This window comes from Peromyscus eremicus, chromosome X, assembly GCF_949786415.1.
Source record: "Peromyscus eremicus chromosome X, PerEre_H2_v1, whole genome shotgun sequence".
In the NCBI taxonomy this organism is placed as follows: Eukaryota; Metazoa; Chordata; class Mammalia; order Rodentia; family Cricetidae; genus Peromyscus; species Peromyscus eremicus.
The window spans coordinates 16,754,774-16,779,209 of NC_081439.1; the positions used below are offsets into that span (position 1 = coordinate 16,754,774).

The window sequence follows — 24,436 nt, forward strand, 5'->3', positions numbered from 1 at the left end:
CTGTATAATGGTATGTGGGAGAATCTTCATAAAGGTTGAGTGACAGCATACACTACTATTGAACTATTTGAAGCTTAGGAAGATAGGTTGTGGGTCTTTTCCATATCTTTGCAAGCAGTGAAAACATTCATGAAGATGTAAGTCCCTTTACTACTTAAATCTCTTCAGGTATCAGTCTCCCTGAAGGTGTGGATCCCTCCTTTCTGGCTGCTCTCCCTGATGATATCCGTCGGGAAGTCCTACAGAACCAGCTGGGCATCCGTCCACCAACCAGAACTGCTCCCTCTACAAATAGCTCAGCTCCTGCAGTAGTCGGGAATCCTGGTGTGACTGAAGTGAGCCCTGAGTTCCTGGCTGCCCTACCTCCAGCAATTCAAGAGGAAGTATGTGAGCGGGAAGATGGTGAGACCAGACCACCTGGAAAAGAGCCATACTCTTATTAATTTGTTTTGTTCTATAGGTGCTAGCCCAGCAGAGAGCTGAGCAGCAGCGGCGGGAACTGGCCCAGAATGCCAGCTCAGACACCCCCATGGATCCTGTGACCTTCATCCAGACTCTGCCCTCAGATCTGCGTCGTAGTGTCCTGGAGGACATGGAAGACAGTGTGTTGGCTGTGATGCCACCTGACATTGCAGCTGAGGCTCAAGCCCTAAGACGAGAACAAGAAGCCCGACAGCGGCAGCTCATGCATGAGCGTCTTTTTGGACACAGTAGTACCTCTGCACTCTCTGCCATTCTCCGAAGTCCAGGTACAGAGGGAGGCAAGTGAGAGAGAGGGCTCTGGAATGTCTTGGCCTTGTTTTAATTAGCCTCTTTCTTTGTTTTGTTTTGTTTTGTTTTTGCCTGTTATATTGCCTAAATCAGCTTCTCCCCACTTCAACAATTCAGTTTCCCTTTTCTTTCTTTGTAGCTTTTACCAGTCGCCTGAGTGGCAACCGTGGGGTCCAGTATACTCGCCTTGCTGTACAGAGGGGTGGCACCTTCCAGATGGGGGGTAGCAGCAGCCATAATAGGTACTTTTGTCTCTCTCTCTCTCTCTCTCCTTTTTTAATCTTACCATACTACTTTCAGGGTGTCTATAGGTAGAGAAACTAAAAGCTCTTGAAGTAGGTTGAATGACTATTCTGGGCTGTTTGCCTTGAAATGAGTAGACAAGCAAAATCCTTTTAAACTCGCTTCTCAGAATGACACAGTTTTTATTTTTACTAAGTCTAGCTAAAAGGCCAGACTCAAAAAGTTAGGCTGGCAGTGAACACTAGTTATGGTTTTAACAAAATAAAAAGTGGGAGCCTAACTTGGTCTTAGGACTGTAACTGGTAGACTACAGAAGTAGAAGGGAGTTACTTATTAACTAGGCTGAAGCATAGTAGCTTTATCATCTCAAAACAGTGGTGGAAGAGATCAGTCCGTATAAAAGGATGGAAGCTTCTTAATCTAGAAAAGGTAAAAACAAACATTGGCTCATAGATCTTAGATTTTTGTCACTTGATAAATGATAAAAATATGAATCTATGCTTCCTTCTCTGTGGGCATGTTGTTATTGGGAGCAAGTTACCTGATTTGTTTGAGCTTCTTGTTCACAATCTCAATAATGGTGAACAACATTCTCCAAGGAAAGAAGTTTAAGGACATTGTAAAGTGCCTGGTATACAGTAGATACACAAGAGAGTCATTGTTGTGGATAGTCTGTCTTCCTTGTACAGTCTTCCTGGGGTTATCCCACTCATTCTCCTCTCATGTATTTAGACCTCATCCTAATGCTTTAGCTAGTTTTACCCAAAACCATGTTCTGTTTCTAGGCCTTCTGGCAGTAATGTCGACACACTTCTCCGCCTCCGAGGACGTCTCCTTCTAGACCATGAAGCCCTGTCTTGCCTCTTGGTCCTACTTTTTGTGGATGAGCCGAAACTCAATACTAGCCGTCTTCACCGAGTACTGAGAAATCTGTGCTATCATGCCCAGACCCGACACTGGGTCATCCGCAGCCTCCTGTCCATTTTGCAGCGCAGTAGTGAGAGTGAGTTATGCATTGAGACTCCCAAGCTCTCCACAAGTGAAGAAAGGGGCAAAAAGTCAAGCAAGAGCTGTGCATCAAGCAGCCACGAGAACCGTCCTCTGGATCTGCTCCACAAGATGGAGTCCAAAAGTTCAAACCAGCTCTCCTGGCTCTCAGTATCTATGGATGCTGCCTTAGGCTGTAGGACTAACATATTCCAGATCCAACGTTCTGGAGGACGTAAACATACAGAGAAGCATGCAAGCAGTGGTTCCACTGTCCACATTCACCCCCAGGCTGCTCCTGTTGTTTGCAGACATGTTCTGGATACACTCATTCAATTGGCCAAGGTGAGGAGCTTGAAGAGTCCTTGGCTTCAAGGGGTGGAAGTAGGTGGTAGCAATACCCTGGGTGAGACTGGACAGTAAAGGGGTTAACAAGTCTCTTGGCTTTTATTTTGTATTGTGTCTTGTGATGTTTCTGGGAAATTGTCCAATAAACAACTGGATTTTTATCTTTGTTCTTTACAATTTTTAATGTACTGTCTCAGTCATCAAAACAATTGTTTGCACTCTATGATTATTTTACAGATAAAGAAGCCAAGATTCAGAACACTTTAATGGCTTTGCCATGTGACTAGAAAGTGACAAGCTCAGGATTCTAATAAACAGTGCTACTGTGTATTTGGGGTCCACTTTGTGCTAGGCACTGGGCAAAATGTATTACCTTATTTGTTACCAACAACTTGCCCTTACTTTTTGCTTCACTATCTATTGGATAAAACTCTCATAATCCGTCTGCCCTATGTTACCAGAGCTTTCCAATGAAAAGGAGAGTCTGAGAAGCATTTAGTCTTTTTGTAACAGAAAGGCTTATCCTCTACGAAGACCATATAGCCTATTCTTCTTTTCCCGGCAGGTGTTTCCCAGCCACTTCACACAGCAACGGACCAAAGAAACAAACTGCGAAAGTGATCGGGAAAGGGGCAGTAAGCAGGCCTGCAGCCCATGCTCCTCACAATCCTCCAGCAGTGGCATTTGTACAGACTTCTGGGACTTATTGGTAAAACTGGACAACATGAATGTTAGCCGGAAAGGCAAGAACTCCGTGAAGTCAGTACCAGTGAGCGCTGGTGGTGAAGGGGAAACTTCCCTACACAGCCTTGAAGCCTCTCCACTGGGGCAGCTCATGAACATGTTGTCACATCCAGTCATCCGCCGGAGTTCTCTCTTAACCGAGAAGCTCCTGAGACTCCTCTCTCTCATCTCAATTGCTCTCCCAGAAAACAAAGTATCGGAAGCACAAGCTAACTCAGGCAGCAGTGCTTCCTCCACCACTGCTGCCACTTCAACCACATCTACCACCACCACCACTGCCACCACCCCCACGCCCACACCCCCTGCTGCAACCACCCCTGTCACTTCTGCTCCAGCTCTGGTTGCTGCCACAGCTCTTTCCACCATTACTGTAGCTGCTTCTACCACAGTGACTACCCCCACAACTGCTACCACTACTGTTTCAAGTAAGTGTCAACTCAGAGCTATGGGGTGTATCCTATAGCTCCCACCTTACTCCCACTTCCAAATCCTGGTATCCCTAAATGATAATTATTGTGAGAACAGGATGTGTTCATTCTTACCCTGTTTTCTCTTTATCCCTTTCCCCTCAACATCCCCTCCCTCCCTTGTGTCTGGTGTACGCACATGTACACACCTGTCAAAAGCTGAGCCTCTGGCTAGGCACCGAAGGGGATAGTTAAGTCCTAATCTTGAGGGATTTCCAGACTTAACAATAATAGATTGAATAAATGCAGTGTGATTTAAGGTAACAGACCATTTCTGGTAGCATTTCTAATCTCTGTGAGCTCAATTAGAAATATGAGTTTTGCTTCCTTGTTTGTTTGTTTTTTGAGACAGTTTCTTGGTGTAACAGTCTTGGCTGTTCTGGAACTCACTCTGTAGCCCAGGCTGGCCTCGAACTCACAGAGATCCACCTGCCTCTGCCTCCCGAGTGCTGGGATTAAAGGCGTGCGCCGCCACCGCCCAGCTGCAGGAGTAGGTTTTAAAAAGTAAGTTGGAAAGCTTATAATAATAGGGGAACAATTTGGAGAAATACCTAGGATTTGTGGTCACCTTACAAGGCACAGTTAAGAATTGGCTCTGGGGATAGGAGTGCTTCCATAGTATGTATAACACCCTAAGTTCAGTTTCCAGCACATGAGATTTTGCTGATAGGTAGATTGTCACTTTTTCTGCTTTGCCATTTTGAAGCCCTTTACAATGCAGCAGTTTGAGGCTTATGACAATCACAGAGCTTTAATGTGTTCTATTTCCTCAAAGCTTCCACTACTAAGGGCAGCAAATCTCCAGCAAAGGTGGGTGAAGGAGGCAGCAGTGGTATAGACTTCAAAATGGTATCCTCTGGCCTCACTGAAAACCAGCTACAGCTCTCTGTGGAGGTAAGTTTGAGCTTTTCATACCTTTTACAGTTGAAGGAAAGGGGTAGACATTTCAGTTTCTCGGGTTAGGGCTTATTACTTCTATATTTTACCTAGGTGTTGACATCCCACTCTTGTTCTGAAGAAGGCTTAGAAGATGCAGCCAATGTGTTACTGCAGCTGTCTCGAGGGGATTCTGGGACCCGAGACACAGTTCTTAAGCTGCTACTGAATGGAGCCCGCCATCTGGGTTATACCCTTTGTAAACAGATAGGTAATAAATAATATTAAAGCATTTTACTCTGTTTTATTGTAAGCATTCCCTAACACCCCACACACACATACACACATACACTCAAGCTAACTTAGACCGTGCTTCTAGAGCACAGCTCTTGTTTTCCTCTGCTGTGGATTGTTTGAGAATAAGACTGGCTGGCTTTCTTGCTATCACTAATGACTGGTATACAGCTGGTCATTAGTGCTTAGTGAAGAGATAAGTGAATACTACTCCTGAGAACTGAAAGGCCTCTTTTTTTTTCCTCTCCTTAATGAGTGCCTATAAGAGCTCCATAATGCAGTTGCAGAGACCACTTTTCTCATCTCAGATATTCCTACACTATAGTCAGATTCAGGAGTAATGGCCTCTTTTGTGTGGTTTTGAGGATGCAAAAGGTCTAGCATTTGGAAGTTGTCCAATTTTGTTGGTCTTTTTTTTTTCCAATAGAAAACTAGACCCAAATGTGAGAAAATCATTGGATCAAGGAATAGAAACCCGTTTTCTTTCAGTGTGGAATGTTTCTGTTCTTTACCACCCTCGCCCTAATCATATGTCTCCCTTGATCTTGATTCCCTCCTTATATCATCCCACAAATGGCCCAGAAGCTGGTGTAGGAGAGTTAATTGCTCTGTATTGTGCAGGTATTTCTTTGCTGCATGAGAATTACAAGGTTTTTCCTAAAAGAATTGGCCTCTAAACAGTCTAAACTTTCTTGACTATTACCAGTTATTTAGAGCCCATGAGCTGAGCAATAGCTCATGATTATCTCATAGTTCTCATAGCAACCCCGCGTAAGTTTTAGAACTATATAGAACTTAAGATCATGGTCTGTCTGGCTACACCAAACTGCATTTTGTGTAAATTTAATAGACTAGTTATAAGTCATTAGTCCCTGTGTCATAAGCACAAACATTAAACCAAATAGCAAAATTTCCTATTCACTCAAATTTCCCACAAAGATTTCCTGGTAAGATTCAACTTTCTGCTACTGCATTAAGGAAATCTCTGAACACTTACCTCCTCTTGCTTACCCAGGTACCCTACTCGCTGAGTTAAGGGAATACAATCTGGAACAACAGCGGAGAGCCCAATGTGAGGCCCTCTCTCCTGATGGCCTGCCTGAGGAGCAGCCACAGACCACCAAACTGAAAGGCAAAATGCAGAGCAGGTGGGTGGTAACTCAAATTTTAACTGTAGGCTAGAATCTGGCTTTTGCTGGTTTTCCTCTTCAGTTTCATTACTGTGGATAGTTTTTCTATTTGTTCTATAACATACTTGACCTTGTATTTCTCAAATTCTTCCCACTTGTTCTATCTTTTGAGGTTATTTTCTCTAGTTAATATCAGAAGCCCTCCTTGCTCTGAGTATTTATACTTCGATGTTTTCAATATACACAAGCCACCTCTACACTATTCAGGTTTGACATGGCTGAGAATGTGGTAATTGTGGCATCTCAGAAGCGACCCTTGGGTGGCCGGGAGCTCCAACTGCCTTCTATGTCCATGTTGACATCCAAGACATCTACCCAGAAGTTCTTCTTGAGGGTCCTGCAGGTCATCATCCAGCTTCGAGATGACACACGACGAGCTAACAAGAAAGCCAAGCAGACAGGCAGGCTAGGTATGGAACTAGAGTGTCCAATTGAGCGTGATGGTGGTCATGCTGGTGCTGTGGGGCTTGGGGGGTGAATCCAGAATCCCTGGAGGAATAGGGCTAAAGTGTCCTGTTTTGTTTGTGATTGACCTTTCCAAAAAGAAAACCTGCCCCCCCTCTTTTTTTTTTTTTTTAAAGATTAAATGTTGATGGCTATTGTATAACCCATTCAAGTTGTCTACCTGAGATTGAGTAGATCAAGTTAAAATTAAGGGGCAATAGAAATCTGGCAAGGAAATGGGAAGACCAACATTTTGCTGAGAAAGACTTGACTTATGGGTGTGTGCTTTCTGCCTCCTTGAACACTCTTAGCCATGTTCTCATACATTGGCCTGCCAAGTCATTTTTCCTCCCTCTTTCCTCCTGTCCCATAGAACGCTCTTAACATACCACCATCCATTTGCCTAGCATCATTCCCCCTTTCTTCCCTACCTTGGGGCTTGATTATGAGTATACAAAACTGCCTGAACTAAAACTCAAACTCAGCATCCTTTGGCATCCATGGAGAGAGGAGAGAATTTGGGGCATTCCCTCTTCCTACATTTTATATCGTACCTTCCTTTTTTTTTTTTTTTCCTTTCTCCCAGGTTCCTCCGGTTTAGGCTCAGCTAGCAGCATCCAGGCAGCTGTTCGGCAGCTGGAGGCTGAGGCTGATGCCATTATACAAATGGTACGTGAGGGTCAAAGGGCGCGGAGACAGCAACAAGCAGCAACGGTTAGCATGATGCCTGTGGCCCCTCATTCATTTCTCTACCCTCCTTCTTGCACATGCCCTCAATGGGTTTTCATTGCCCATACTTTGTATGCTTTTGCATTAAGTTTGCTAAAATGAATACCTCTAGACAACAGGGTTACTTTTTGTTGGTGTTTCCCTTACTGTTCATTGATTGTTTTACTGGTTTGTATGGACGTCTGGTTGGATTTAAAGCTTGGCCATCACACCCCACTCCCAGCTATCTAGTTAGTAGTGTTTTGTTAATTGCCTAATGCTCTGCCTGTGTTCTGAGGGGATATGGAGTTAAAAAATTTTTTTAATGTCATGAAATAATGCAGAGACAATTCAAGAGTCTTACCTTGAAAGTTCCCAAAGCTAGGTATACATCCCATAGGGCCACTTTTATCTATAGTTACTCCCTCTACCCTGGCCTCTGCCTCTTCATAATTCAATCCCCTGGCATGTAGGAAATGATGCACTGTAGGAGGAAGATTTTGTGAACTCATGTAGCCACCTCATTATTGGGATCCCAGATCAGAATGGCTGTAATAAAAGCTGTGGCGCACTCCCATTGCCTTCCTGTTCTTAGAACAAAGACATCACTTAGTCCTAAGATACCAAGGTATCCTAAGGCCTGGTTTTTCTTTATATAAAATTTCTGGAGCAAGCAGTGGTAGCACATGCCTATAATCCCATCACTGGGGAGGCAGAAGCAGGTAGATTTCTGAGTTTGAGGCCAGCCTGGTCTACATAGTGAGTCCCAAGACAGCCAGGGAAGACTGCTGTTCTGGGGCATTTTTTTCTGCTCAGTCTCCTGTTCAATCTGATAAAGACAAATAGCTTTTTAAATAGCCCACCTATGGGAGATTATACTAAGTTCTATTTGAACAAATAGAAGTAGATAGCCAGCAAGCCTACCTCATGTGTACATACACAAAACAAAAAAAGAACCTGTTCCAGAAAACTTGGAATTTTCATCTATATCCAGGGCACAAGTGTAGGGGTGGAGTGGGATCTGAGTAGGAATTGGGTATGAGCAGCTTGTAGAAAATGCAGGCATCTAGGGAGCTCTTGGGGAAATGTGCAAACTCAGAATGAAAAGGAAGCATGCATGCCATTCTTTTGACCTGGAGAGCTATAGACTTTGATAACCAGGTAGGAGAAAGTATCTTCTAAGCTCAATGTGTGAGACAGTCAAGGGCCAATCTCTAGTCTATCCCAGAGGAGAGCACAGTTGCACCTTTTATGTGACCTTGTCTCCTTTTGTCCAGTCGGAGTCTAGCCAGTCAGAGGCATCTGTCCGAAGAGAGGAGTCACCCATGGATGTGGACCAGCCATCTCCTAGTGCTCAAGATACTCAGACCATTGGTCAGTACCACTACTGTTTATAGCTCAGCAAAAGAAAAAGAGAAATTCTAGTAGATCCCCCTGTTCCCAAAATATATATACTCAGTGAACACTGGTTTCTATAAAGGTTAATAGGATTTTGATTCCTATATATAGTAAAGAAACATTGGGTTATGGTAGCATGTATCTGGAGAGCTGAAATAGGATTATAAATGTGAAGTCAGTCTGGACAACATAGGGAGAACTTGTCTTTAAAATAGTAAATTAGAGCCTGGCAAGATGACTGAGTGGATAAAGTGGATAAATGTTGTGCTTGCCACCAAGCCTGACAACCTGAGTTTGAGCCCCAGAACCTACATGGTCAAAGAGTACTAACTCCCAGAAGTTTTCCTCTGATATCTCCACATGCCCTGTGTTCTTTCTAAATAAATACATGAAGCCGCTGAGGCAAGATTGAGCTACTCATATACCAAGTCTATGACTATATAGTGAGACTCTGTCTCAAAAGAGGGGTGGGTGAGCTAGCTTACCAGATAAGGGTACTTGGTATGGAGCCTGATAAGCAAGATTGACCCCATGGGACCTACATGATAGAAGGAAAAAAAATGAACTTCAAATCTGTCCTCTAAATCTCCACAAACATGCTGTGGCACATATGCAACCATACATGTACATTAAAAAAGTCTAAATAAGTGGGAAAATGTTAATGTAAGATTAAAAGGAGCCTAGCACTCAGAAGGCAGAAGTGGGCATATCTCTGAGTTCAAGACCAGCCTGGTCTACATAGGAAGTTTCAAGCCAGCCAGAGCTACATAGTGAGACCCTCTCTCAAAAGAAGAAAAAAGGAACTGTTGTATATTGTGCGTGAATATGGCATGTGTTTCAAGTCTTGGCTCCCCCATTTGCTAGCTCTGGGTTATAAGGCAGGACTGTTCGGGATGGAGAAACAGCCCCGTCTGGGTAAATTACTTGCCATCCAGACATGAGTTTAATTCCAGGTCAAAAACACCAGCCATAGTGACACACTCTTACAATCCCAATGCTAGAGAAATTTCTGCCAACTCAGATCCCTGAGTTTAGGCATGAGCTTGATTACCAACTGGCCTACCCTAGTCAGTGAGCTCCAGGTCAGTGAAAGACCCTATTTCAAAAAAACAAGATGGATGACTCTAGAGCAGCAGTTCTCAACCTGTGTGTCACAACCCCTTTGGGAATCAGAAGCCCCCTTTACAGGAGTCACCTAAAACCATAAGAAAACACAGATACTTAAATAACAGTAACAAAGTTAGAGTTAATGAAGTAGTAAAGAAAATAATTTTTGCCAGGCAGTGGTGGCACTCGCCTTTAATTCCATCACTAGGGAGGCAGAGGCAGGTGGATCTCTGTGAGTTCAAGGCCACAGTGGGCTACAGAGTGAGATCCAGGACAGGCACCAAAACTACACAGAGAAACCCTGTCGAAAAAACAAAATAATAATAATAGTAATTTTTATGGTTGTAGGGGGTCACTATGACATAAGGAACTGTATTGAAGGGTTTCAGCATGGGAAGGTTGAGGACCACTGTTCTAGAGGAACGATACCCAAAGTTGGCTTTCATTCATATACACACACAATATTTTTTTTTAAAAATATTAATTAAAATGGGGATATTCACACCTGTTAGAATTAAATAATTTAATATGTATGTAATACTTAGCCAAGTACCTGGCACATGGTAAATGGCATTTTTCAGTGAGTTGTGCATAGAATGCTTTTGATGCCCTTTAAACACATTACTTTAAAATAATGTTCTCAGAGGACACCCAATTTTGAAATACTTATTGAGTCATCTGGACTTTGGTAGGTAAATATTATTCCCATGTTCTCTATCCATTTTCATTTACCCAAGAGCACATGATCTGCAAGTGCCACAGCCAGGATTTAAATGTAGGGCTGTCAGAGCCCTGAAGAATAGTTAGGATTTAGGTAGAAGATGAAAGCAAATGTCAGGAAGATGCCTAAACAAAGCAGGGGTCTGAAGGGGGTTGGGTGTAGAGTAGGGAGGTAGAGAAAGGGCTAGTTGCTTCTCTCCCACCCAGAAGATTCAGCTAGTCTTACTAATTGGCCATTGAATCGTTGAGAATAAACTCCCAGGAGGCAACTAGGAAAAATACCAACTGTGGAATGGGGGTGTCCATCTTGTACTAAAACTTCTTAGGGCTTTAAACTGCTGAGACAAGTTATCTGATTTAAAAGGCATGAAACTTGAGTCAAAATGTCTGGTTTATGTCCTAGCCTTGTCTCATAGAAAAGAAAATAGGGAGATTTTTAAAAAGCAAGTGGGCAGCCTGATTACAAGGGCAGCTATCAGAATCTGATGAATATGTTCTAAAACATACTTGTACTGGAAAGAAACTGTCAGAAGCTCCATTGAACACTTAAAAAGAGACTAGTGTAATTGAGAGCCAAATTTGCTATTTAATGCCATCCAGTGCAATACTTAGACCTTCTAGATGTTGTTCAATGAGTAATACTCTTTGGCCAGTGGGCCCACTCTGTCTAGTGGCCTTTGCCAAATAAGAGAGACACTGAAAGCTTTCTGACTGTTCTTTGTGTATCTAGTTGCCTCAGATGGAACACCACAGGGGGAGAAGGAGAAAGAGGAGAGGCCGCCTGAGTTACCACTGCTCAGTGAGCAGCTGAGCCTAGATGAGCTATGGGACATGCTAGGGGAATGTTTAAAGGAACTGGAGGAATCTCATGACCAGCATGCAGTGCTAGGTGAGTTGCTTTCTGAGGGCACAGATTCCAAACCCCTTGGTCTGCTCTGGGACACTTTCTGCCAGGTGGTGGTGGTGGTGGTGGTGGTGGTGGTGGTGGTGGTGGTGGTGGTGGTGGTGGTGGTAATGGTAATGTCTTGCTCTTTCAGTCCAAGTTTGTTCTTTCCCTCTGTGTGTCTGTAACAAGAATTTAAAAGAATTGCCTTCTCTCTTGGTAACTCTGATACATTTTACTTTTTAGGCTGAGATTTGTCTTTATTGCTGATTGCCTGTCCCACTTTCTGACTTCCTCTTTGGCTTTGTTTACCATTGTAGTTCCTACAAGTCTTCATTATTTATTCTTCCATGTTATATTTTTGTGACATGGTTATGGAAGGGTGGGAGTGTTTGTATGTTAAAGTTTGTAAAGTGTCATTTTTGCTGTCATTGCTATCCCCTAGTGCTGCAGCCTGCTGTCGAGGCCTTCTTTTTGGTCCATGCCACAGAGCGGGAGAGCAAGCCTCCTGTCCGAGACACCCGTGAGAGCCAGCTGGCACACATCAAGGATGAGCCACCTCCACTTTCCCCTGCCCCCTTAACCCCAGCCACTCCTTCCTCCCTTGACCCGTTCTTCTCCAGGGAGCCCTCGTCTATGCACATCTCCTCAAGCCTGCCCCCTGATACACAGAAGTTCCTTCGCTTTGCAGGTACAGTGAACTCTTAGACACACAGATACAGAAAGTGTCTTATCCCTAGCTGATTCAGCAGAATGAGAAAGAGTGCAAGTATGCTTGCACACAGACACACACATTGAAAAAAAAAATAGACTAGTAAGGGCAGGAGAGACCCGCTATAGAAGCTCTTAAGTTCTGCCTCTCCATGTGAAGCCATGTGTTATATAAATGGCCATATTTCACATTCATACCTTGGGACTGGCCCCTAGCTCCAGCTAATTCCTGATTTAGGCCCCTAAAACAATTAAGAGCAAGTTGGTAACTAGTAGATTGTTATATAGCTTCTTAGGACCTATATAAAATGCTGATTCCTGCTGTCAATCTCTTCTCTCAGAGACTCACCGCACTGTGTTAAACCAGATACTACGGCAGTCCACCACCCACCTTGCTGATGGACCTTTTGCTGTCTTAGTAGATTATATTCGTGTCCTCGACTTTGATGTCAAGCGCAAGTATGTGCCCTAGTTGTGGGGTGTGTTGGGGTAAAGAGCTACATGAATGATACCTGTCTTCCCCTCCCAGAAAAAAAAGCCATAGTTGGTTTCTTATGTCCAGTTTCATCTTTTAGAGTTGGGGTGGTACAGTCAAAACCAGGCTCAAGATTTTTTGTTATCCCCACTCCTTTCCTTCCTGTACATGTAAATGTGCTTCCTTGCTTGTTGCAGAAATCTAATGTAATAGTCTCTATGATCCCTCGTTCAGTAGAAATAGGAAAAAAATGGAATTCATAATAAATGGTCTCTCTCCTAGCTGCTATGTACTTTCCAGGTGTGTAGGATACAAAGGTCAAAGAGAGGGTGTCATTGAGTTTTCCTTCTAAACAGACAAATTTAAGTTTGCTCTGCTACCCCCAATCCTATTTCCCTTTTCTATATCCTAAGATATTTCCGCCAAGAGCTGGAACGTTTGGATGAAGGGCTCCGGAAGGAAGACATGGCGGTGCATGTTCGCCGTGACCATGTATTTGAAGACTCCTATCGGGAGCTGCATCGCAAATCTCCTGAAGAAATGAAGAATCGATTGTAAGAACTCGGGAAAGGGAACAGCCAAGATGGTTTGGGACAGGGAGCTCTTTCTATATGGTAGCAGTGGCCTAATCTGGCCTCAAGTTTAGGGCCAGTGGTTACAAAACTCCCCAATAGCAATCTGGCATAGATAATGTTAGTTGAACAGTCTTCCTACTTTTGGACATAGCCTGCTGGCTGGCCCTTTGGCTGATTTACCAACTCCTAAGCAGACAAGGATGTCTTTAATGTTTATAAGGATACACTTGAATTGTTTGCAGTGAGAACTTGTATCATTGTTAGGCTAGGAATAGGAATCTGCCTGCTGAGCAGATGGTAACCCTGGGATGGGAGTTACCATGTACATCACTGCCCCTGTCAAGTGAGTGAGTGTTAACTGGTGGATTATGAAGCTACCTAGAAGAAATTGGCAGCTTGCAACACTAAGTATCACAGTAGCTGATGAGACAGATTAAAATCATGGTTTGTGTTTTTCCAGAGCTCTCCTGGTACTCTGTTTACTTCTTCATCTGACAATGAACTTCCTCAAAGTCAGATTCACAGAATCTTTCTTGTTCACATGATGGTACATGAATGGTCAGATCTGCCCTGGCTTTCTGCACAGCTCTCTTGTTTCTGCTCTTTGATGCAGGTATATAGTGTTTGAAGGAGAAGAAGGGCAGGATGCTGGGGGACTCCTGCGAGAGTGGTACATGATCATCTCTCGAGAGATGTTCAACCCTATGTATGCCTTGTTCCGTACCTCACCTGGTGACCGGGTCACCTACACGATCAATCCATCTTCCCACTGTAACCCCAACCACCTCAGCTACTTCAAGTTTGTTGGACGCATTGTAGCCAAAGCTGTATATGACAACCGCCTCCTGGAGTGCTACTTTACACGGTCCTTCTACAAACACATCTTGGGCAAGTCTGTCAGGTGAGATTGTGGTAGTCTTTAGACTGCCCTTAGCCCTAGGACTCAGTTCCTTATCTCCTTGTCCTATCTGCTGCCACCAAGCCATGATCCTATCTAATTGGGTTTTTCTAGGTATACAGATATGGAGAGTGAAGATTACCACTTCTACCAGGGCCTAGTTTATCTGCTGGAAAATGATGTCTCCACACTAGGCTATGACCTCACCTTCAGCACTGAGGTAGGTTTTGGGGATCACCTTGGAACTGACTCTGAGTCTCAACAGTTCTGAGGAAGTGCTTTGACTTCATCAAGCAGAGACATCATAAACAGAAAATAGAATTGGTAAAATAATCCAAGCTATTTCCTAGTTTCCCCTTTTAAGAATGTTCTTGAACAGAAGAGAGATGACTCAGTGGGTAAGAGCAATTGTTTTTGCAGTCTTTAGGACTTGAGTTCAGATCTTACCCATGTAAAAAGCTAGGTTTGGCCATGATTGAGTGCTTGGAACTTGGGGTGGGGGTGCAACACACAAAAGGATCATTGGAGATAAGCTAGCTGCTGGTCTAATTCCAGGAAGGGACCTTGTTTCAGGAATAATAGTACAGGACAAACAGACAATATCATCCCCTAACCTCTTTACATGTGCATATTATCGCATGTACCTACATTCATATACATATGAAATAGTTTTATTTATGTATGTGTATATGCCACATGTGTTCAGGTACACAGGGACAAGAAGTGGGCATTGGATCCCATGGAGCTGGAGTTACAGGGTTGTGAACAAAACTTGAGTCCTCTGGAAAAGTGAGCACCAAACACTCATACTGAGCTCTCGCTCTCTCTAGTCCCTTAAAAAAAAAAAAAAAAAAAAAATTTTTTTTTTCAATAAAATTTTTAGCACCAATAAGATGGCTCAGGAGTAAGGGTAGTTGCCACCAAGCCTGATAACATGAGTTCAATCCCAAGGCTCAGCATGGTAGAGAGAACTGACTTCTGCAAGTTGTCCTCTAATCTCCACACAACATGCACACACACAAAAAAATATAAGAGGGAAAATTTGGAGGGGTAAGAAAAAAATGTTCCAATAGGGGCTAGGCATAGCAGCTTGCATCTGTAACTCCAGCACTGGAGGTTCAAAGATAATAGATCCCTGAAACAGCTGGCCATAGCCAAATCAGTGAGCTTCAAGTTTATTGAAGGACATTTTCTTAGAATATAAGGTAGAACATGACAGAGGAAGACACTTGTCATTGACCTCTGCCCTCTCACCCTCTTACATGCACGCATGCGTGCACACACGTCCCAGTACATAATTCATTCCTTAAAACAGTTCTAATTATAGAAAAAATTAGATGGAGGTACTCTTTGTCCTCACTTGTTTAGGGCCAAAGACCCATTTCCTTTGTTCTGTTCTTCAGCTTTTTCCTATGCAGAAGAGCTCTAGGCTAATGAATAGTGAGAAATGGCAGTTAGCTATGAATATACGTCATCTCCCTGTCTGGGAGATGGCAAGGAGTTGGAGTGTATTCCTGCAACTCTGTGTTAGTTGCAGCCCAGACCAAACCTGACATATATGATTGGTGTCTTGGATGTTCTAGGTTCAAGAGTTTGGAGTGTGTGAAGTTCGTGACCTCAAACCCAATGGAGCCAACATCTTGGTAACAGAGGAGAATAAGAAGGAATATGTACACCTGGTGTGCCAGATGAGAATGACAGGTAAGAAAAATGTCCTTTAGATAGACCTCTGCTTGTTCAAGGAAAGAGGTCAGCCATTTATTTACTTAACATTTTTGTTCTTATTTCCTATGACAAAGCCACAAATGCCTTGCACAAAGGGAGTCAGAACACTTGACAAATACTTAACTTCAGCTACTATCATATAGGGGCCTGGAAACAGTGGTAGGTGAGGCAGGCAGATCTGTCAGTATCAGGTGTCAAACTGAGGCTCTCTTACCTCTATTCAGTTGTATGAGTTCTGAATCCATGTTGCTTTTTCCATTCTCTTACCAGGAGCCATCCGCAAACAGCTGGCAGCCTTCTTGGAAGGCTTCTATGAAATCATTCCAAAGCGCCTCATTTCCATCTTTACTGAGCAGGAACTAGAGCTGCTCATATCAGGGCTGCCCACCATCGACATTGATGATCTAAAATCTAACACTGAGTACCACAAGTACCAATCCAACTCTATTCAGGTGAGCTGTTGGCAGAGGATCCCCATCTTTTCCTTTTACACTAATCGGTGCTGGTTTATGAATGGCAGTATACCTCTGCCTCTTTGTTCTTCTGGAGCATATTTACAGATGCTCTCACCCATCCTGTGAAGGAACTGAAGCCCATTCTACAAAAGGAACTTGCCTAATATTTCAAGTCCATTGCCATTTCCTGATCTTTACAAGTGTTCGTGCTCTTGTGCTCGCTCTCGCGCTCTCTCTTTTTTCCCCCACCACCACACACACACACAGTTTCTCTGTGTAATAGCCCAGACTGTCCTGGAACTCTTTGTGTGTCTCTTCCTACAGATCCAATGGTTCTGGAGAGCATTGCGTTCCTTTGACCAAGCAGACCGTGCCAAGTTCCTCCAGTTTGTCACAGGTACTTCCAAGGTGCCCCTGCAAGGGTTTGCTGCCCTTGAAGGCATGAATGGCATCCAGAAGTTTCAGATTCATCGAGATGACAGATCCACAGATCGCCTGCCTTCAGCTCACACATGGTAAGAAAACAATTGTTTTTCCTTTTCAGTGATTGTATTGAACTTGTAGGCTTGATAAACTAGGCGCCTAGACACAAGTATGCCTAGTCCACAACATTAGAAACCTCTCAGTTTGTTGGGTCTGTGGAGGAGGTTGAGGTCAGAAGATGGGCTAAACACAAGACTGGTAGCTGGGAAGACATTGGGAAATAAACAGTACTCTGGGAAATCATGGTGTAGTCTATTCCAAAGGGCTTAGCCTGACTAGAACAAGTAATGGCTGGACAGAGGCTGGATAGCTGGCTCAGTGGTTAATAGCTTTTACTGCTTTTTCTCAGAGGACCCAAATTTAGTTCCCAGCACCCATATAGGACAGCTTGCAACCATTGTAACTCCCAACTACAGGGTCTGTAATACCCTCCTCTTCTGGACTTCACAGGCACCTCTACTAACATACATACACCCATACATATACTTCACCAGTGACCCTGAATGCCTCCTTAAAGACAATTGTTTTTCTTAGCTAACCTGGGCTCATAGGAGCTGTCAGACTCTGGACAGACAGCTAGGGAGCCTGCATGGGAACAACCTAGGCCCTCTACATATGTGTGACAGTTGTGTAGCTTGGTCTATTTGTGGGACTCCTAGCAGTGGGATCAAGACCTGTCCCTGGCGCTTGAGCTGACTTTGGGAACCTATTCCTCATACTGGGTTGCCTCGCCCAGCCTCAATACAAATGGAGGAGCTTGGTCCTGCCTCAACTTGATATGCCATGCTTTGTTGACACCCATGGGAGGCCTGCCCCTTTCTGAACAGAAAGAGGAGGAATGGATGGGGAGCACGCAAAGGGGAGGTGGGGGGAAAGAATGGAAGAAGAGGAGGGAGGGGAGCCTGCAGGCGGGATGTAAAATAAATGAAAAATTTAGTAAAAAGGGCCATCTGTTTCTTAGAAAATGTCATGACTAGAGATGTAGTTCAACACCGTGGTTCCATTCCTCTCACCACATAAATTTGGTATAGTAGTGCATGCCTGTAGTCCAGAGAGGTGGAGGCAGGACAATCAGAAGTTCAGGCCAATCTCGGATACAAAGACCCTGTCTCAAAAGTAATGGTAAAAGTTAAAAACCAATAAATAAGGGGCTGGAGAGATGGCTGAGTAGGTAAGATCACGTACTGTTTTTGCAGAAGGCTTGGGTTCAGTTCCCAACACCCACATAATGGCTCACAACCATCTATAATTCCAGTTCTCAGTACTCTGGTGCTCTCCTGACATCAGCATGTACACGATGTGGTGTGCATACATACCTTCAGGCAAAACACACATAAAATATCTTTTTTCAAAATAAAAAGACTTTAAATGAATAAATGAAGTTTATCAGCTCACTATATATGTGTGTCTCAGATGTCTCTTCTCCATTGTATTATACTTTATCCTGTAGGTAAGGCCATGGTATGTAAGTTGTAGCAAGGACCAAATGTATGTTGCTAATGGCCACTATTAAAGCCAGATTATATTAGATCAGGCTGGAGAAAAAAATGGGGCAGTCAGCAAGAAGCGGGGGGGATAGATTGACTCTGGCTCAGAGAGGAACAGAAGGTTGGTAGCACTGGGATTCATTGTCTTTTCTCATGAACTGATCTTTTTATCCTTTTAGTTTTAATCAACTGGACCTGCCTGCCTATGAGAGCTTTGAGAAGCTCCGCCACATGCTACTATTGGCCATCCAGGAGTGCTCTGAAGGCTTTGGGCTGGCCTAGTAAGGCCTTGCCTACTTCTGTGGGGTTTTTCTACCATTGTTGGACCTGGGGAGGGGGGGATTTAAAAAGATCCAGAAAGAAAATGTCAAAATCCAATAAATGAAATTCACCAACTCACCATGTGTGTGTCCCAGCTGCCCATCTTCCCTAGTGCATACCTGTTCCCTTCTCATTCTCTTGCCTCTCCCTGTTTGTCCCAACTGAACAGTGTGCTCCTCAGATTCTGTGTTCAGAAGGATTTGCTGCATTGAGACTTGAAACCTTTGGATAGGGGAAAAATTATATATATATATATTTTTTTGTTCTGTTTGCATTTCTTAATTTGTGCTTGGAATGTGTTGATGTGCACAGCTAATGATTCAATGCGAGACAAGATTGGCATTTGTGTTGTGGAGGTTTCAAATAAAGAGCACTCTTCATAACTCACTTTTCACAACGGAGTTTTCTTCAAACTTACAAAAATTTGGAAAAAGAAAAACCCCTTACACACATACTAGACAAATGAACTTTCCAGACAACCATCTCTGCCCTTCCTGCTCACCCACCCACTTCCACTTCTGATATAATTTCTTTCCTCGGTCAGTTTCCCCAGAGAAGAGACTGACAGGCAGCAGGAATTGGGATTTACCTTGAGTATTTGGGGTACACACTGCAGCAGGCTGTGTCAAAACTTTGAACCCACGCAATGTTTCTTTTGGTGAGCATTTATGATAGTCTCAACTTTAATTTCCTTAGCGGCTTTGGTTCCTTTCTAGTCAATTCGAATAAGCATAAGATTTGACTAGCTCTCCACAAGCCCACCCTTTTTGTTTTTGTTTTGTCTGTCTTGTCATTTGTCTGCAAGTCTTCACAGATTATCTAGTAGTCTCTTGTGATTTTTACTCTATCCAGCACTTAAAGCTGATCAGACTTTGATGGTTCCAGCCTTGAACAACAACAAAAATTTAATAAAAGTTTAGTTAGAAAAACAATCCCAAGTAGTACTTTCTTTGTGTGGTTTTTCTTATTCGCTGATGCACTACAGCTTAAAGATTTTCCCTGTTGACATTTCATAGTGTAGGAAACTGAGGGGATGTCCTTGCCCTGATTCCAAGGGCCTGGTAAATTCTCTGGCAGCCATTTTCTTTCTACTCAACATTGGCTCTCCTACATCTAACCTTGCTCTGACAACTAAAAAGACCAGTTGGAGCAATTCGCCTCTGGGAGGAAGCAGCCACGTCTCTTAACACATGCAGTATATAAAGGTGTCTGAGTGAACAGGATAGAAGTATTGGACAACCTTGCAGGTTCTCCCCAGTGTAAATGGCCTTGCGTTGAATCCTAAAGCTGGGTAGGAATTACGTTTAAGGAGGAAAAGAGCATCTAGAGTTGAGCCATCTGTCTTGGTCAAAAAGCTGTGTCCTTAAAGGTTAGGGGTCCACAACAGTGAGGGGCTGATCTAGGTCCTCTGTATGTGTGTGGCAGTTGTGTAGCTTGGTTTTTTGTAAGGCTCCTAGCAGTGAGATCAGGACCTGTCCCTGGCCCTTTTGGGAATCTGTTTCCCATGCTGGATTACCTTGCCCAGCCTTGATGCAAGGGGAAGAGCTAGGTCCAAGCCCATGGAAGACCTGCCCTTTCTGAATGGAGGTGGGGAGGGTGTATGTTGTTTTTCTAACATACTGGTCAGTATGTAAAATAAATAAGATGTTATTTAAACAAAAATCTCACTGCCACTCACAGGCCTGTGGAGGATTAAAAAGGTTAGGGGTCCAGCAGAACTTGAGAATGGAAGGAAATAGGGAAACTTCTTGGGTCAACAAGAGCTAGTTCCTAGCTTTGTATGACTGCCCGTGTCTATTATCAAAGGACTAAAGGCTGGGGCAGGAGGATTGCTGCCAATTCAAGGTCAGCCTGGGCTATAGAGTTCAGACCCTGTCTCATAAATCTTGACTATTGAACTGAAAAATACGGCTCAGTTGTATGTTTTTCCCAGCATGTGTGAGGCCCTAGATTAGGTAAGTAACCAGCACAGCATGAAAGGAGACCATAGTCGGAGGTTGAGGGGCTACAGTAATGGAGAATACAGACTCCTAATGAAGGAAAATAATGAATAGATTGATTTACTAGACTTTTAATTCAACAAAAGACCGCATTTTAACCATATAAACTGATATCCAAAAGATGTAAAAATTAGAATATATTCATAAGGTAGGGTCATTAGTGTAAAAAAATACCAATATTTAGTGTCAGTGATAACCAAGAAAGTCAAAGGACTTAACATACGGTATAAGTCCCGTTCAAATGTCAGATGTTCTGGTATACCTATAGTTCCAGCTGCTTTGAAAGACTGAGGCAAGAAGATTGCTTGAGCCTAACAGCTCAAAAAGTTGCAAAATAGGCCAACCATGATTGCATGTTTGCAGCTCCAGCTTTCAGGAGGTAAGTTAAAGCACAGCCTGGGCAATATAATAAAGTACAGCCTTGCAATATCTCAAAACAACATGGCAAAATATCCCTGTGCATAAAGGATCTGAAAAGCCATTGTGATGTCCAAGATAAATGACATAAGGGTAAATAGAAACATTCGTCTGGGAAAAGAGGTACATTCACACAATAGGATTTAGCATCACTGGTGATATTTCTTAAACTGGGTATAACTGGTTATATAAATGTTCATTTCCATATAATATGCTATGGTACATTAAGATCTACAGTGTTTCATGGTAGAGTTGTGTTGTTTTTTTTTTTAAGATTGGGGTCCGTTGCCTAGGCTGGCAGTGCTGTTCAGCCTCACAAGTAGCTGCATCTACATACGCCTGCTAACCTGCCCAGCAGTGCTTTTTATGTGTATGGGTGTTGTGCCATACACCATGTGTGTGCAGTGCCTGCAGAAGCCAGAAAAGTGTTGAATCCCATCCCCTGGAACTGAAGTTACAGATGATTGTTAGCTTCCATGTGGGCGCTGGGAATCAAATTGGAGTCTTTTGGAAGAGCAGCCAGTGTTCTTTACTGCTAAGCCATCTCTCCAGCCTTGGCAGCACCATTTTGATAATTTATTAATCTCACAATGCAGGGGCTAAAGTGATGATAGCAAAGCTAGCATGTGTGAGAGCCTAGGCCCAATCCCCAGTTAAGTGAGAAAACTTAAGTGAAGGAGGTGAGTCATGGGCACAATAGGTGAGATGATAGGACTAACTTCATTGTTTTTTTTCAAGACAGGGTTTCTCTGTATAGCCTTAGCTAACCTGTAACTTGCTTTGTAGACCAGGCTGGCCTCGAACTCAGAGATCCAACTGCCTCTGTAATCGCTACCAATCCACGGAAATAGCTTAATGATTATAGGAATTTATTGGGGGGTTAACTCGTGATACAGGAAACCCACAAACAGGAAATAGGGATTGTAGCAGAAACTCGGAAAGGTGAGTCATGGTCCAGCGCTGTTCTCTGGAGATCTCTGTCCCGATCCACCCCAGCATCCAAGACCATGAGGTACAGAAGAGAAGAGTGCATACTGGCACCCCAGGTCTTAAGAGTCCCAGTCCGGGCCTCGCCCAGTGGGCAGGTACCTAGCAGCTCCCTGCTGCCTCACTAGGGGCAGTGCTTCAGGGCATGGCACAGACAACTACCCACTATACTTCTTCCCAAGTGCTGGGATTAAAGGTATGTGCCACCACTCTTCGGCTGGGTTGGTTGGTTGGTTGGTTGGTTGGTTGGTTGGTTGGTTGGTTGGTTGGTTTTTAAGGAGAGAATGTGATGTAGAGAGGGAGATTGGCGGTAAATGTGATCAAATTACATTGAAATTCTCAAATTACTAAAAATATCGGTTTTAAAGAACTTTTATGTGTATATATTAGTGATGGTGGGGCTAATGTGCACATGGATCCAAATGCCCAAGGAGGCCAGAAAAGGTTGTAGGAGCCCTTATAGATCTAGAGTTACAGGCAGTTGTAAACTGCGCAATGTGGATGTTGGGAACTTCACTGAGGTCATATGGAAGGAAAGACAGCAAGCACTCTTAACCATTGAGCCATCTCTCCAGCTCCCTTAAATCGCTGAAAGGAACTTCCCAACAGAAGAAAAACATAAGATTCACGAAGAAATGCAAATAAGAAATGTATAAAAATGTTTACCTTTGCCGGGCAGTGGTGGCGCACACCTTTAATCCTAGCACTCGGGAGGCAGAGGCAGGCAGATCTCTGTGAGTTCGAGACCAGCCTGGGCTACCACGTGAGTTCCAGGAAAGGCACAGAGCTACACAGAGAAACCCTGTCTCAAAAACCAAAAAAAAAAAAAAACAATGTTCAATGAAAACTCTCTCTCTCTCTCTCTCTCTCTCTCTCTCTCTCTCTCTCTCTCTCTCTCTCTCTGTTTGTCTTTACACGTGAATGGTGGAGTAGAATATTTCTTCTCTAGGTCCTATTGGCTGGATATCCACATGTAAAAGAATGGAATTACATCCATCCATCCATATCTCTCAACCTGCACAAAAATAAATTCAGAGTGGACCAAAGACCATAATGTAAACATGAAATTCAAACTGCTAGAGAAAAGCATAAATAAAACACTTGAAGATATGAGCATAGGTAATGAACAGATATATATTTGAAACGTTTCAAAAAGTTAGCCATCAGGGAAATGCAAACTAAAATTGCACTGAGTTTCCAAATCCCAGTCAGAATGAATAATACCAAGAAAAGAGCAAATGCTGGCAAAGGTGGGACAGGAGGAAGCCTTCGTTTACTGTGGATAGGGATGTAAACTGGTGTGACCATTACAGAAATCTCCATGGAGATTCCTCCAAAAAGCAAAACAGAACTATCGTTATGACCCAGTTATACCATTCTAAGGGGCTGTCATCATATCACAAGTATATGTGTACCCCATGTTTATTTATTGTTGTACTCTTCACTATTGCTAAGATAGGAAACCAGCCTAGGTGTCTGTCAACGAATGAATGCATTAACAAAATGTAGTACATACACAGTGGAATTTTATTCAGCCACAAAGGTAAAAATGATGCCATTTGCACAGAAATCAATGGAACTGAAAATCATTTTGCTAAACAAAATAATCCAGACTCAGAATGACAAATACTGTATGTTTTCTTTCATATGTGGAACATGGATTTAAGTGTGTATCATGAAACTAAAAAGAGGACCATGAGCGTTGAAGAAAGAGATCTTAGTGCGGGGGGTGGGGGGGGGCGGGGTGGAGAGAAGAGGGGAAAGGGATAATAGAATACATGGGTAATGATAAGTGTTAACATTAACTTGCCATAAATTAGAATCACCTGAGTAAAGGGCTTCACCTGAATTGTCCTGGTTGGTATGAGAAGACCCACCCCACTCCCCATAACAATCTGCCCTACTTTGTTATTTGTTGCTGTGAGAAAACGTTGACCAAAAGCAAATCTGGGGACAAATGATTTTATTTCATCTTACAGGTTACGGTCTATCATCGAGGGAAGCAAGCCAATAAAGTGTTCCTTTGTGGATTCTGCTTCAAGTTCCTGACTTGAGTTCCTGCCTCAGTTTCCCTCAATGATACTGTAATTTGTAAAATGAAACAAACCCTTTCATCAGCAAATTTTTTGGTCAGTGTTTTGTATCGAGACAGGGTTTCTTTGTCTCTCCTGAAACTCGCTCTGTGGACCAGGCTGGCCTTGAACTCACAGATCTGCCTGCCTCTGCCTCCGAAGTGCTGGGATTAAAGGTGTGTGCCATGACCGCTACCTGGCTTGGTTAATGTTTTATCACAGCAATAAAAGCTAAACTAGGACAACATGTGATTTGAAAGCAGAAGGGGAGCAGAAGGAACCCAGTAAGAGAGGCAGGGGAATAAGATAGGACAACTAAAAGAAAGGATAATGGCATGTATGCATGAAAAATGCCGTAAGAAACACCACTGACTTTTGTGTGGTGACTTTAAAATGAATAAAAAGTAATAGAAATAAGTTATACATCATAGAAAGTATAGTATATATGCACACTAGAATTTTATTCATCCATAGAGAAATATGAAATTGTGACATTGACAGAAAAATAAATGGAACTGCAAATCATTATATTAAGCAAAATAAGCCAGACTCAGACAATATCAAGTTTTCTTTCATGTTGAAATGAGAATATGTATTTAAGTTTTACATATGTAGATAGAGGAACAGAAGGTAATAAAATGTCATGAAAG

At 43.1% G+C, this 24,436-nt stretch overlaps 1 protein-coding gene across 7 annotated transcripts in view; it reads left to right on the top strand.

Annotated features, from left to right (window-relative positions):
• Huwe1 (HECT, UBA and WWE domain containing E3 ubiquitin protein ligase 1) overlaps positions 1-18,388 on the top strand; it is a 101,895-nt gene extending 83,507 nt beyond the window's left edge. For 6 of the 7 annotated variants that reach the window (XM_059251248.1, XM_059251253.1, XM_059251254.1 and 3 more), the window contains 21 exons: positions 169-383; positions 461-749; positions 911-1,013; positions 1,800-2,346; positions 2,915-3,518; positions 4,336-4,454; positions 4,551-4,707; positions 5,746-5,878; positions 6,128-6,330; positions 6,951-7,078; positions 8,350-8,446; positions 11,028-11,186; positions 11,626-11,871; positions 12,233-12,350; positions 12,780-12,920; positions 13,555-13,842; positions 13,954-14,059; positions 15,423-15,540; positions 15,835-16,016; positions 16,344-16,534; positions 18,169-18,388. In XM_059251248.1, coding sequence (XP_059107231.1) covers positions 169-383; positions 461-749; positions 911-1,013; positions 1,800-2,346; positions 2,915-3,518; positions 4,336-4,454; positions 4,551-4,707; positions 5,746-5,878; positions 6,128-6,330; positions 6,951-7,078; positions 8,350-8,446; positions 11,028-11,186; positions 11,626-11,871; positions 12,233-12,350; positions 12,780-12,920; positions 13,555-13,842; positions 13,954-14,059; positions 15,423-15,540; positions 15,835-16,016; positions 16,344-16,534; positions 18,169-18,271 — 4,247 coding nt within the window. In that variant the 3' untranslated portion in view covers positions 18,272-18,388. The remainder of the gene's footprint in view (positions 1-168; positions 384-460; positions 750-910; positions 1,014-1,799; positions 2,347-2,914; positions 3,519-4,335; positions 4,455-4,550; positions 4,708-5,745; positions 5,879-6,127; positions 6,331-6,950; positions 7,079-8,349; positions 8,447-11,027; positions 11,187-11,625; positions 11,872-12,232; positions 12,351-12,779; positions 12,921-13,554; positions 13,843-13,953; positions 14,060-15,422; positions 15,541-15,834; positions 16,017-16,343; positions 16,535-18,168) is intronic. The other variant, XM_059251252.1, reaches the window with a different exon arrangement.
• Positions 18,389-24,436: the final 6,048 nt, after the last annotated feature.